General features: G+C 37.4%; 1 protein-coding gene across 9 annotated transcripts in view; it reads left to right on the top strand.

Moving 5' to 3' along the window:
- LOC138182723 (nucleolysin TIAR) overlaps positions 1 to 16,009 on the top strand; it is a 585,490-nt gene that overhangs the window by 440,389 nt on the left and 129,092 nt on the right. For all 9 annotated transcript variants that reach the window (XR_011173870.1, XR_011173869.1, XR_011173868.1 and 6 more), the window contains one exon: positions 8,334 to 8,421. Coding sequence is in view for 6 of the 9 variants with exons in the window: in XM_069118843.1 (XP_068974944.1) it covers positions 8,334 to 8,421 (88 nt within the window). In the remaining 3 variants the exon portion in view is untranslated. The remainder of the gene's footprint in view (positions 1 to 8,333; positions 8,422 to 16,009) is intronic.

Raw genomic sequence — 16,009 nt, 5'->3', positions numbered from 1 at the left:
ATAGTACATTTAATAATTTAATTCCGTTCCTTCTTATCTGACCTCTTCATACAGAAATGATTCGTCCAATTTAATATAAATTGAAAATAGATTGAACAGTTGGTTGTTAAATAGGCTGACAATATGCTGATTTTTTTTTTTTTAGTTATGCTACTATTAATGCCAAGAAGTATAATAGTAAGCCTAAGGTAATCTCGCCATTAATTTAAACCGGTCATGATAATTAGTAATTACTGTTACGGAACTGATGTTGGCACTCTTCCGTTTTGACAAGTAACAAACTATCTAGGTTGGCGACGTTTTGTTATGTACAATGTCCGTCATTTAATTTTATCGGGACACGCCGGATATCCATTTAGAAAATTGTGCGTGTTAAAAAACAGAAGTAATATAGAGGAATGAGCGTGGGTGACAAACATTTCCTATCACGAAGCACGCAATGATAACCATAACAGAACTATATTAAAGAAATAGACACAACACATGAGATACCGCACGCAATCGCGCGTATATCACCGGCAATGAGAGCCTAAAATTAACCTGTATAGAAACAAACTTCACATGCAAAGAAAAAAGAGTATTATCTAAATGCTAAAACTTGTGACATGATACGCTTTTAAAAGTGCTCTTCGCGTGTTGTTAATAATTCCATTTTATTCGAAGGTGTGACTCGTCTTATTGTATATATGTTATATTAAAAATAATCATCTAGTACCTGATACCACTGTAATTGAAAAAATTACAGGACAGAAATTAGAGGACAGTTCTACTTTCCAATAATTTAAGTAAACCAACAAAAACGAACTTAAAATCGAGTCAATATTCCAAACGTGCTATAAAATCACAGCCAACTAATATTCGTAGTAAAATGCTTCTTCTCTACTTTCGAATATAAGACTTTCGAGTACGAAACATATCTTTTGTTTATTTTTTCCTTCAGATACATACTATTTAAATGTTAATACCGCCTTCTTATCCTTGAAATTATTAACCAGGAAACCGTTCAATTCTTAACTAGGAAAAACGGCGGCGCACGTTCTATCAAATATTGACCACTTTCTCTCCATTGAATGTCCCGAAAGAAAAATAACTTTCAATTTTCTTGATCGTTCCGCGGGTATTAATGGCCCTCTGCCGGAGGGTCGAGGAAACGTGACGTGATTGTAAAATCATATGTAACGAAAAAAACAGGTCACGAATACAGAATGGTCGCGTGTCAGCTGCGTGGTGACCCATATTTCTCGACGAGGAACGTAAGCCAAGTCCAGGCTTATGGGCACCACGTGTGCATCGATGCACCGCTAGGTCTGGAAGCGACCAACCAAACCGAGATTCAATTCTGTTCACCCTGCTAGGTTTTCGCCGCATGGAGAATTAATAGAGGTTTCTCTCCGTGTTGGTAACATGGCTACCATGCTCTGTTCGTAGAGGGTAGGTACATACGTTTCCTTGAACGTGGACGCGTGCGTGCAAGTCTCAAGGGCCGCCAGTAGTCTCTCTAAATCAACGTTTCACAGTTGCCTCGCAAAATTAAGGAAATCCTTGATCTACGAGCCAACCGTTTCTCGATTCTTGATCTATGCCCTACGGGATCGCTTCGAACTTTTGTGCATCCCTCTTCGCATTGTCCTGCTTCAATGGAACTGACTTCTGACCCCGCTCCCCGTAGCAGTCGCATTCCATTCTTACCCTTCCTGGCCGTATAGAAATGTCTCGTAAGTTCAACTGCGTTCGTATTATACGAATCGCCCAGTGATACGTATTGCGACCAAGAAAGTCCGTGCTGAAATTGCCAGTTTATCTTGCGACCTGACGCAACGTTGCGCTTGTCCCGATGCGCTGTACATCAACGGAGATTTGTATACGTTCGATTGTGGCTCGATCGAATGGTGCACGGTCGTAAAAACTTGAGATTGCCCCGTTTCAAAGCCAGCTATTGCGGTTTCCTTTTTCTAACGTGATGGCAAACCGTGACTTAAAACTGCTTTGTAATATTGGCTGCACGGTCACGGTTTTTAATCGATTTCATCGTTTTACAGGGCTCTAGACAAATTAAAAACCTGAGTATTAAAAGCACTTACTGTATCGGAGATAATTGAGTTTAAAAAGGAAAAAATAATACGGAATATAGAAATTGCAGAGACTTGATTTCAGAGTGGGAGGATTTTTAACAATTCAGCAACGGTATTTTTACTCGAAATTCTTTATTTATTTATTACGAATATATTGCATATTGTGATACCGAAGTAACAATTTTCTTGTCACTATATTTTACAGGTTTTACGAATTGTACGATGATTCGATTAATGGTAAATTATTTGAAATTTCTAGATGCTAATGAAGATGACATTTCACTTTATAATTTTAAATTGTACGTAGTTACCTTTACGACTGGCGTAGCAAAGTTAATGTTAAGCGTAGAATGTTTCAAAGAATGCGTTCCCCTTTCGTCCACAAGAATCTAACTATACGCTAATTGTAAAACTAAAATCCTTAGAGTTCGAAACTGTCATAATCCGCGACAGTGTTGCAACAACATAATTGCTAATGAATACATGGTGAGAAAGTGAAGGAAAGCAACATCGAACAACTTCGAGTTTCAATCTGCGTACTACGTTATTGCGCACTCAAATCCGCTATGTAAAATTTAAAAGCAATCCAGGTTAATTAATTAATTAATACACTACGTCTTTTCGCTACCAGAGACAATTTTTGGGAGGCAGGGAATTCAGGATTCATAACGGGGATTAATTCGTAAATATTAGGATACTTGTTAATCTTATACAAGATGTGTCAATTAAGTCAGATTATTATGGAAATGGCTTATTTGTCCAGAAAGTTTGAATCACATAAGATTGCGATTGCTAGAAGTTATTATAAAGTTAAAAATTATACGTTGTCCGTCACAATGCGTTAATCTGGACTCCAGTTAAAAATATTTATGCATATATATATTGGTATATAAATGTATCAATGGATTTTCAATATAAATGCGACGATGCATTAAGAATGCTGCATAATAGCACCAAAAATGAATGGTCAAATAGGCAATATTGACATATGCGATAAGTCGATTTCCTTAGTTAGAGATGAACAAGAAAACATTAAGTGTGACGCTTATAAACGTTGCATACACGCGCATAAGCATTGCATGCAGCCAACACCATAACGTGACTTTGGTAGTAGCCTTATTTCACAACGTATTCACGTTTTCCATTGGCGATATCCCACGATCGTAACGATCAGCGTGATAATAATGACGTTTATACGTTTATACCTAGCGTCGACATTGCAATCGCAGCGAACATCGATGACGGTGACGATAATAAAGCTGTGCCACAATTCCGTCGTCAAATGAGAATCATCGTGCTGTCGGAAGGTAGAGGGAAAGAGATAAAGAGAGGCTTGGCAGCAATAATAAATGATGCCCCATTGCCGTTGCTTTATTGAAAATCCAGTTTCCCGCTTAAACGACCCCGAATAGGTAGGTGTGTCGTGACTTTTGATGCCGACGTCGAATTTTTTCTGAACAGCTAACTGTCAAATGTCACTGCTTCCGTCCGAGTCTTGCCCTCGGTGCAATAATTTTTTTTAACTGATAAGACTAACACTGCTGCGTTTAAAAAATTGAAAGAGCCGTTTTAGCGTTTTCATCGTGCGTTTGTATAAAATATCGAGGTCAGAACGATAACATTGTATTTGGTTGCGGTGGTTAAATTAAAAATGAAATATCGAAACATCATCGAAATACCAATTTGCACAAGCGTCTGTAATTTGTTTACGGTGTATATGTGAAACGTAAATCTTTATTAAATATGTAACAACTGAATTGAAAGTAGAGGTTTCTACACTTTCTACATTGCTAAGGCAACGTGAATGCTAATCGAGGCGCACATATTTCAGATTTTATCTTGAGAGATTTGAAACTGGATATCGAAGAATAAATTTCTATGCGAAAGATAGAGCGTTCGTTTGCAGAAATCATTTCAAAGATATTGGTAATATTAGAAGCTGTTAAAAATTGTATTTCATTGGATTTCTCTTCTGGTTTGAAAGAGGCGAACTTCTGTTGCCTCTGCCGATCGCGTTTGAGGCTAATGTTCACAATAAATTTTTATACAGGCAGACAGCTAATAGAAAATTCAATAACGTTCCGATGTGGTTCTATATCCACCTTAGTGCAGGTCTCTTCATATAAATATGACAATAAATAGTACGAGATATCGTTGAAAACGCACGTCGCTATATTTTATCTCCGTCCTCCGTTCTTCCATTTATTTCCGTGTCGACATGACTGAACCATATCAGAAAGTGATATAGACACGAACGCGGTAGACTGCTAGAATAGAAGCTGTTACGTTTCGAGTAATAATTTAGTGGATATCTTGTCTAGAAACTCTCTGTCTGAGAATCTGGTGAAGAATGTTCAACGAAGATCATTTGTATACGAAAATGATTTATGCGCGTTTGCCGGGGGGAAATGTTTCGTGCATCAATAACGAAAAGTGGAGCAACCCTTGGCAATTTGTAAACAACACAGTGAATAAATTTTATTATTACACGACGCATAAATTCAAATCTAATTATAATAAATTTATTCTTTGTTAATATGATACAACCTTTAAAAAATGTTATATACCTAATCTACATATATCTGTACGCATAGAAACATTTTACACCATATTTTTGATTCGTTCGATCATGTAAAATCACTTCTTCTATTCTTACCAAACATCCTGCATAACAAACATAAGTTTTAGAAAGAAAAAAGACGCAGACTTTTCGGAATAAAATTGATTCGAATATACGAGTCTATCAAAGAAACAATATTTTGAACAGTCGAAGAGTATGAAAAACGTGTTCGCGTTATCAAGTTCGAAGCACGAGGCTGGAAACGAAGCCGTCGGCAAAATAAAGTTTTGTCAATTTCCTGCTGATTTCCTAATAGTCCGAAGATCCCGGTGCGATGTGATGGTGTCGGCAGTGGAACGCGGAGGGGAAGATGACGAGGTTCGGGCTAATTCACGAGAATGGGCCACTGTGTGTGCCCACCGGAACCTCCAACCAGTGAGGATAGACCATCAAACCGATTGTAATCAGACCACCCTCCGTTTCCAACGCTTCCAACGCCTACCTTGGCCCTCTATACTTTCCTCTGGCGAAATACTCGGTTCGTAGTAACTGACGTCCGGACCGAGTAGCTCCTATAGCTGTAACTCGATTTTCGACTACTCATCCTGACCTACCCGTTGCCGAATAACCCGCGGGAGGTGATGAAATGAGTAGAAGGTAGCGAGTAACAGAAGGGACAACGACAGAGAGGATATTGGCTAGAAGAAAATGTTTATCCAGACCATTTTTCCATTTTCGATCATGGAGCGTTCATCCTAAGGAACAGAAGGAAAGATCGTCTTGGCTGTACGGACCTTAGGATCGTCCATCTGTCCGTCTGCCCTATCACGTATGCAGATCGATAGCCAATTTAACCGCAAAGGGCTCTCTCTCTCTCTCTCTCTCTCTCTTGTTCTCTGCGAAACGACAGAATCGAATCGAGCTAACCAATCGGATGATCGAGTTGCTTTTTGATCAAATTCAAATTCGTAAGTTGAAGTTGTACCGTTTGGTAAAGGTCTGCGAACAGGCGACCACGGCGGGGAAAAAAATGCAAATGGGGTCAACAAACCGGGCACGTCAATAGTAGAAACGGGGAATGTACCTTAAAACTGTGGAGCAAAGTGGAGCAATTAGGGATAGAGTAAACGAACCAGATTTCGCGGCGGCAAAATGCATATTCAGCGAACTCGGAACAACCAGGCCGCTGTACTAAATCGACGGTTTTACTGCGTCTTTCCTGCTTGGTGGCACAAATATTATTTATTGCCTTACAAAATTTCCATAGCTTCACATTAAAGATTCCCATAACTCGTCGAACGGTGCAGTTTTCAATCTCGTCTGAGTCAGCGTTGAGCATGATCGTCTTTAATATGCGTGTACACTTCACCACAGAGTGCTACACCGCGCTGGCCTGTTGTGCCAGCTTCTCTTCGAATTTTGTTGTCGATAATGTATTCCTGTTCACGGGGCATCGCATATGGCTTTGATCGTTATTTGTATTGCCGTTTACGAGACCCGTTTGATGGCTACTGTCACCTAATTTAATATTTAACGTTGTGGATTATTATAATTTTATTCGTCGCCGCAACTCATACGAACTCATCCTATCGAAACCTATCAGTATCATCGACATCGAGCTTATTTGAAAATCAATACTATACTTGATGTTGGTAAATTCGGTTAAAGGAACGTGTTTGCGTATGATATTAATTGCTCGTTTACAACAGTGTTCCGATTAATCAAGAGAGGTAGAATTATTCGAAAACCTGTGCGATCTTTCACCACGCGGCGTATTACCATAGTTTATTCGCTTCTCTTTTTATGATGTTTGTCGTCGGATTCCGATTTACTCGAATAAGCATATTCGTTGTTTTTTCAGTTGTATAAATATAATCCGAATATTTCGTTTCGAAATTGGAAAATTATTGTCTTTTTTCTACTCTATTTATCGATATCAACAGTTTCCATTTTCGGATAAAAAGTATTTTATGGGGCATGAACGAAGTATGAAATCTACAGAATAACGAAGTTGGTTGAAACAATTATTTTCTAAGCATTTTCACTGAAAATAGAATGATTGGTTAATTATTTTTTATCACATATAATACTCAATTACAAAATATTTGACCTACTATAAAACTAACGAAACAAGCTCTTAATTACAATTCAACGAGAATTGTTGTAATGTTTGTCGAAAGCAAATAGATAAAATCAAGAAAATTACGACTACTTTATGTTTGGAGTTTTTCCACTTAAAACATCATTTTTAATGACATCTCTATCATTTTGAAGACGTTCAAACCAATAAAACGACATGTGACATTAATACGTGATTAATACTTAACCACCGATATTAATACAACGTGCAACTTCCTTGTGATTTCTTCATTTTACTAAAAATTTGCTTTTGTAATATTCTCTGGCAACAAAATTTAAAAAAGAGAATTATACGAAGACGAAATGTTGACTAATATTTAACAGCGAATATTTTACATAATATTTTTATAAACACATTAAGTCAATTTCTGAAACATTATAATCACTCAGTACGTCAACAAAAATTCAGTCTTGTTTTTATTATTTTATTTTATTTTCCATTGCTCCCTGTATACTTTCAAATATCAAAAAGTTCTTTAAAAATATGTAACTTTCGATCGAGTGCTGCGTCTTAAATATTATTCTTGGTATTTTCGGTTTGCTTAACAAACACCGTCGTTCCACAAGGTAAACAGCCCTTAAAGCTTTGATGGAAAGATATTTTCGGTATCCCGTTATTTTTACACGACGCAATCTAGACGTTGACTTTCCACCGTGATTCCGCTTCCAATTGAATTTTCTTGTTGAGATACATAGCGGGGTCGGTGTTTCCCGGCGTTCTTTAGCGAGTTTGCATAACAAAGTAAGAACAGTCGGGCGCATTATTAGAATACACGGGATTTTATCTAATGTATATAGCGGGACTAGCCGCCGTTAAATTACTCTTGCAATTTTAATAGAAACAATGAAAGCATGTTTACCCTCGCGTCCAATTTTGTGCTCGCCCGCTGTTCCGCCGGCTCTATAACGCAAAGACTGGCTCGAATATTTAAAGACTAAACAATACTTTGCTTCTGATTTTCTAATTTAAAATTGTTTGCCAGCTGCCGAATATCCCGACCGTGAATTAATTCCGACTATCGCGAACCGTCGTGGTTTTATCAGACCACAAATTCATCCAATGTTCCATGAAACGCAAGGATAAAGGTGTACACGCTGTATACGTCGCTGTTCCAGTGAATAAGTCAATTGTGAAGAACTTTTTATGTTTGCTGTGAATTGCGACAATCCGAATTTGTATTATCGTCTAATGATTGACAAAATTTTTATTTTTGACGAAATAGCAATATATCGTGGAAAGGAAAGATTACGTTTATTGCAATACGAATTAACAGAATGAATAAGGTTGACTGACGAAGCTTAAATAAATCACGAGTTTTGTTTCTATTTGTGGTAGAAAATGTTTTACGTTTTGACTGCTAAATTCTATTTGTGTAATTTGACAGTTCGGATATTAAATAAAATATATGAAATATATCTTGAAACGTAACAAGGATTTATATAGAATTATAAAATAAATGTTACTCCGACTATTCATATTATTACTACATTTTCAACCATTTTTATCGTTACGCTTCTTTTCAAAGAATTCTTTTTAACGATTTCACGTATATCTTTTTCAGAGCACTACCACATATTCGTAGGAGATCTGAGCCCAGAGATCGAGACGCAGACCTTGAGGGAAGCCTTCGCTCCTTTCGGCGAAATCTCGTAAGTCCTCTTAATCTCGCTCATTAAAGACGACTTACCGTTCTCTTCGTAGTATACGAGTGATAATATAGCGATATAATGTGAACGCTGATCTTACGTGCATGCAACAATAACTAGCCGTGCTGTGGTTTAGAAACATTTTATACAGCCAAATCTTCCAATTGTCTTTATTTTTGTCCAGTTTACAAATACTTGCATCATCATATATTACGGCTGTCGCGCATAATATGTACAAAGAATAATACGCGTAATTATTTTATTAATTATTACTTGTTTTATTACCTGACAGCGAGTTTGTCATTAGGAATTATAGTCATACGATAGAAGAAGAAGAATGATAATGTCTGAAACGTCTACTTTAACAATTTCTAATCTTGTGTTTCTTTAATTATCATTAAATCACGGTTTTATTTTAATTTGGAATTAAAGCGATATTTAAATACAAAAAAAAGCTACATTTTCGTTATTGATATTTAATATCAATATTCGATATTTTGCTAATCTTTAATAGAGAGTTTGTGCCAAAAATTCTTTTCATAGAAAGGTAGATTTGTTTCAATTTCTCCAGGTAGTTGCTATATTATCGATATAAAGTAAAGATGAGGCCAAGTGGAAGGAAGATTGTAACAGTAGGTATTTTCAGGATGGATACATTCTATAGTATACTCGAAATGTGTCAATATTCCTGGATAACTTTGTGCAGTGTACAATCAACTCTATTGTTGACAATTGTATTGTCCTCTTCTGTTGATTCTAAGAGAAAGGACCAACAGTTGCAGCTAAATTGAGCAAATTCTGTTTGAAGTATGGGAAAGAGAAGGAAGATCTGAATATTTCGTTTTATCAATCGCGCAGATTTCGCCGATCTATTTCCTCTTCAACGATCGTTATGCATTGACGTTTGCACGTTTAAAAAATACGATGCGGGGTTATTGGTCGAATACGCACGGTTTTCAATGTCTAATAGCAAAAACGAACAGAAAGAAAGGAGGAGAGAAAAGAAGAAAAAGGACAGTACGAATCGTATGCGGTTCCATATGTAAATCATAAATTCGTGCAAGCGTCGATGTCACGCGTATTTTTAATTTAACATCGCAACGTGAGATATATTTTTTCCCTCGTACGCACGTGGTTGTTTAAATATTCACTGCGCTTTCAGTCGTGAAATCACATTCGCCAAATTGTGTATAGTATTTTGTTATCGTGCCTGCATGAAATATTATATTTCGCCGCCGCATGGAATTCCATGCCTGAGTCGTAAATGATATTAACCATTTGCTGATATTTTAACATCGAAATGACAGGCGCGTATTGATCGAATTCACGCATAAAAAAAAACTCCATCAGTAGCGAGATCACGGTTTTATGTCATCGAGCCTAGCCTGCATTGAATATTTCGCAATGAATTACGTGTTTTCACTATGCACATTGCACCGTAATAACGATTTTCTTATACCCTCTATTTTTTTATTATTATTATTATTATTTATTTACACTCTCGGACTTATAACGAGATTTATGGAACAACGTAGTTTTACTTTTTCTCAATTCGCAGAAACTCCAAATTATTCCGCGGTCAGTTGGGGTGCATCGTGCAATTATATGTACAGTATCATTGTCTGGGAAGTTCGTCACTTTTTTGACAGATGATATATTCTCTTGTGGATTTGTAGAGATTAGGAGAGAATTATTTATTATGAATTTCTGTTACATAATGAAATACTATATAAATAACGGGAAATATGGAACAAATATTGCTTCCAATTAGGCAATAAATGCGCCAATTAAAGCGAAGGATCAGAGTTTGATCAGTGCAAAATAGAAAATCGAAAAAATTGCCGATTATTAACGATTTGTAACTGATACGATTGAGGATCTCAAAAAAATAGTTCCTTAAGACGTTCGTATTATGAACTTAATTACCACAACATAGTTATCTACGATAGTTAACTATGATCTAAAATTCACTTGCGCCGTTTACAATTCACGATACAATTTACATACGCCGTTTACAATTTGCAATTTTACGATAGTATCGAGCAGTACCGTTCATGAATATGCTACACAAAATTGTATAACATCCATTACAAAATATTTGTAGGATTATAAGAAGAACGCGAAGAATTATCATTTTATCCTCCGACACGTAGTGTTCCCACTGACACGTCTGAAAACTATGAAAACAGGTGAGAACTTTCGACAACATTTTCGACACATTAAATTGCATTTAGACTCTTCGCAAAGACAAAAACAAAATTGACATTTTCAAATCAATTTGCCATAGTGAAGCGAAATGTTCGAGATAATCGTATATCGCACGAATCCGATAAAACGAACGAAACTTGACAAGAAAGGGGAAAAATAACAAAAAAAAAAGCCAGCGAGAAGCTTTAAGAGAATTAAAAAAAAAAACCTAATCTCGAATAATGCACCTATATCTCCGGATACCCGTGTTCGATCGTGGAATGGGGCTTTTCATACGCGCAGCGTTTCACCGTCAAAAAGAGAGGGTAGCGGGAAAAAAAAAGAAAGAAAAAAAAACCCAAAAATAGTGCTCGTTTAAACCCTGACATTTGGTGGTACTCTTAATCTCCGAAATCCCCGTGTATCTCCGGGAAGCATTCGTTTGACAGGAAAATCCGGCGGTAAGTTCCGAGATCGTGGACCTCGATGTGAAATCCGAACTTAGGGTGACATTCGCGTTTCGGCGGCGAAACAGCTGGAAGTAGTAGGTACAGTTCGCGTCGCTTGCCACAAGGAGACGGCAGAAAAATGGGGCCCTCCGGTAAAATCGATTCAAACTCTCTCCACGAGTACCTAAGCCGCGCTTTAAAAAGCTAGTGAAAAATTGCCAGCGGTTTTCCTCTTTCATTTTGTTTTCCCGCGCCGTCCTCGTGTCCCCCACCTCCTCGTCCCTCTAACCGTCGTGTTTCCACCCCTGCATGCTGCCAACCCCTTGTCGGCCCCACGACCGCCTTACTCTCTTTCTATGCACCTTCCACCTCCGGTTTCTTTTTCTTCCGCTCCCACGTTGCACACTCTTTCTTGACCGGCCTGCGCTAGAAACGCTTTTCTTATCCAGCTCACAGTGTATGGCAAACACTTCAGATTAATTGTATGCTCTCCCTGTGGCTGCCGATCGGTCCGTCGCTCGACACCTTCGCAAAATCGGTTGTCGAGAATTTTGCCACCCTTAATCGAAATACCCTATCCATCATTTCGAACCAACGGAGAAAACACGAAGTTTTATCATTTTTTTGCCGTGTCTTTGTTCTTCTTCGTTCAATTTGAAATATTTGATCGTTGTTTCGTAACAGTCAGCGTGGTAATAACGTTAACTGAAACATAAAAAACGAGTACGAGGAATTTCAAATATTTCAACATATCTGGAAAATTGAAAGAATGATAGATAGCTGAACGAATGAAGGTAAAATTTAACTGATCTAACTAGAACGATTTATGATTTTCCGCATTAATGATTCGCATTAATGAACAACAAGGTACGGGAGATTACTTAAAAATATATGTTACGTAAAGTATCACTTAGGATTCTCACGTTAATTCTTCCGCTATAATCTTTGTTTCTAAGCTGCTGCTGGAACCTCTCTAATTGCCCTGAAGAATCCTCGTACCCGTGCAAGGATAGCCGAACTAGCACATATGAATAACAGCCGCTTGTTAGCCACACCAACACGCCGCTGCATTTCTAAAACTTCTACTTTTCAAACGTCGCAGTTACACTCCGCTGAAAAACTCTCCGACTGCCACAATGCAGACAATGACATTTGAGTTTTTAACCCGGAGGGGTTTCTTCAGATTTTACCCGTACTCGTTTGTGTACGTAACATACACGTTAAAAGGATATATACGCGAAGCCGGAGAATGTATACACGAGCAAATAAGCGTGCGAACGTGACTGGAAAATGGATGATAACGAGGAATCGCGAGCCATAGTGGACAGGATTGTAAATTAGAGGAGGAAAAGTTTGCGAAAAGAATGGAGTAGCGAAAGTACGGGACGAGAACGAGCTTTGAGAAACGCTACATTGTCGTTTATCGTTGCGTATCGTTTCCTTGAATATCGTTTTATGTTCGTGTCACGGTTGTTATCTTTGTGCTTGTTATCATACTGCCGAGAAAGTTAAAGACACATCCGTTTGAATGAAAAATTTGTCACAGTTATAATTAATAGTCATATACTTGTGCAATTCGTTTTATCTGTCGTTTGATCAGTCGAAGTCACTTTGAATTAGTTATATTTTTGCAGTCAACGCACGGTTAACGAAAATACTCAATTTAAGATATTCGTCGTGTTAGCATGTTCGTTAGTCCTTTTCTGGACTTTTGAGTTTCCTAGAAATTATTATAGAAATATAAAATTTAAGAGATTTGTATTTATTCTGATACGATTAAAATGTATGCAAATACGTATCGCGTTCAACAAATCTTCTTACATTGTAACATGCAGGATGTCTCGTAATTGCTAGTACAAACGGGAAGCGGATGGAAGTTCTATGCGGAAAAAAATGTAGAACCGTAGAATAATATTTTTTTGATACGATTTGTTTTTGAAAAAATTGGCTGCAAATATTTGCGTTGTAACTGTCAAAGTCAACGAAAACAATGTCCCGGATGAAAAAATTCTGCTTTGTTTTTTCCCCAATTTTTTTGTACGTATGTACGGAACCTTGTTTTGCTTGTATCACAATTGCAAGACGCCTTTCTTATTACTGCTTCTAGTAGGAAATTATTTCATGGCGATGTATACATGTATATGGTGTGCAAATGTGCAGAATCGCTTGGATAAATATACAAACAGTTATTCGAGAAAGGTTAATTACCATATTATTTTATCCGAACGTATTTTGACCAAGGTTTACATTTATTATTTTAGAAGATGTAGAATTTATTATAATGATGTTACATTAAACGTGGTTATAGCCCCTTTTTTAACAAGTAATGTAATCTAGAATTGGAGACGAAAAAATGTGTAATACGGTCATAAATATTAATGAGAAGCACGTTAAGCTACATTAAGCTAATTAAGAAATATATGTATTCTAAAGAGGAATACATGTCTGAACTGTGTTGCATAAAATATTATCAACTGTTTTCTCAACGCTACTACAAATAACAATAATATTCTCTTCTCGCTTGTACGTTGAGATTCAGTAGAAATTTTAACATAAAATACGCCATGTCCTCTATAGACTCTGCTTTAAGATAGGGTGATAACTTCGTCGTTTTCTTAAACGAGGTAACGCAAGAATTCTTGCATTCTGAGATATGTCGTTTGACAGTAAGCAAACATTTATACGGATATTCTCTTCGCGTCTTACGAGACTACGATATTATGTTGAATTTTGATATTTACAGTAAGAGAATCGAAACTTATTTTCCGCACTTTGTTATCTTTATCGCGTCCGTTTGGTTCTAAAAATATAAAAAATATGAAAGTTTCGCAGGTATTTCTTTAAAAACTTATATTCCATACAAAAGAACAACCGCTTTAATCGTAAGGACGATCTAGCGCATGTTACGTGTGTCGCATAAAACGATTTAACAAAGCGTAAAATGTTAAGAAGGAACTTTATTGCTTCCCTTGGTAGCTCCCCGGAGAGCAGTCCGCAGTTTCATTCGAATTGCTTTTTAATAAGCTACAGCCAATGTTCGACCTTGGCTACATGGATTTGAAAGTTTTTACACTGAGAAAACTTTTACTTTTCTTACGAATATTAAGTATATTTTAACGTTACTATAACAATAGAAATTTTTCGCAATATAATTGCATATACACGAAATCATATCGTCTAAATGTGTCTGCTAAGTGCTCTTTATCGCCGCTTTGACATAAAAAAGTCTGTGTGTAATAGAAGCAATAAGACTGCAATAGCCCCACGTAACTATTCACTAGAGAGATAGACTTAGGTAGAAGGCATGGAGTTAAACCGCGTTTCAATTAACACATATGTATATACATTCATTACGTGGAGACCAGCTCGCTATAGAAACGACGGCAGCAACGTCTACCTAGAACTCGATACTTCCGGCACGGACCGTGTATTTTAGGCAATCCGGTACAGCGTTAGGCTGTTAATATCGCAGCTTGGTCTCAGTGGGAGAACCAAAGCTCGCTTTTGGGTTTAAATGGCGGCTAAGTAAGCTCTGGCCCCGCTTTTCTCTCTCGCCTCCTTTTGCTCCTTCGCTCTTCACTCTTAACCACCCTTCGCCGTAACGCGCGCCAACTAATACGTATAACTGCACCTTGCGGTTGCCACCACCACTGACGCATAGACAAATACGAACGGCAAACCTCTCAAATATCATTTTTCCGCCGTCTTAAAACGCGTATTCACTAGCAAACATATAGCATGCTTGAGTTATTCGAGCCACCTAAGCTTCGACATTTTTAAATTTAATCTTAAACTTCTCAGAAAATAATCAAACTTGTTGTATATTATGGAACACCGTTAGTCTTCGATCGAATATTAAGCGGATTTTGGACAGATTAATTTTATCGTACAAATATTTGGTCGCTGCTTAACCATTTGGCGTTCCTTGTTCCAATGACGATAGACACTTCATAATCTTATTTTTAGGATTAAAGAATCATCGTGAACGCGACAGACGCTTGAAACAATGGATTTCGATTATTGGTGTAAGATTGCGTGAGACTACATACTTGACAGTCAGTCCTAGATGGGTGTAAAAAATACACCTCTGAGGATTTAATGGATTGGTCAAATCTTTCTTCCAAATAATATTTTGATGAATTTTTAAATGGACCGTTCAAGAATGTTGGTATAAAAGCTTTGCAACGGACAGATTTTTATAATTACGATCTTTAGACTTAAAATTAGATAGAACTAAATACAACTAATTAAATCGTATAGATTTCTAAGGCTGTTTAAACTTTTTCAAAAGTCAGAGCTCTTAAGAATTATTTCTACAGGACTCTTGAGCTTTGTGGATATTAGAATTTTGCAGATTTCGTAGAACCATGTCGACTTGTGGATTCAGAAGCTTGCAATAGATCACAGTCGTTATTTTTTTTTAAGTATAGATATTTAGAAATAAATTTTTTAATTTATATGCTAAGCACCTGACTCCACAATGTCTCTTTCTTTCTTCTCATTCTACTTTAATGTCGCGCAGATTCTAACTTACGATATTTATAATACACGACGGCGTAGTTAACGTCAAGTTCTTTTACGCCTTGCCCGCTTCCTTCTGGCTGCCTGGTTAACAACATTTTACTTGGCAAAGTCTGTGAATACTCGCCAACACGTACGCGTACGTGAAAAATAAACAGACAGCAAGGGTAGGAACGAGCGTGATGTCGATATGGTCTCGCGAGGTCGTCACAAGTATAACGAGCAGCGGTCGACGTGTCCCTCGGCGACGAGGAACACGTTGCCCTGTGCGAGATTTCGTTATTAATATTTAACTGCGCCCCGGAAAGATTAAAAAGTTTCAGGAATTTTAATATAGCCACCCCCGGGGGAGTCGTTTCCATACAGAGACCGTTGCCAGACGCATACGGCCGAGTTTTCCTGCGGCGCTGCGAATAAATGTGTGTACGTGTTCA

Source organism: Bombus flavifrons, chromosome 8 (genome assembly GCF_040668555.2).
Source record: "Bombus flavifrons isolate JBK064 chromosome 8, iyBomFlav1_principal, whole genome shotgun sequence".
In the NCBI taxonomy this organism is placed as follows: Eukaryota; Metazoa; Arthropoda; class Insecta; order Hymenoptera; family Apidae; genus Bombus; species Bombus flavifrons.
Note: the sequence above shows the minus strand (reverse complement) of the source record. Positions and strands in the feature narration are given on the sequence as shown.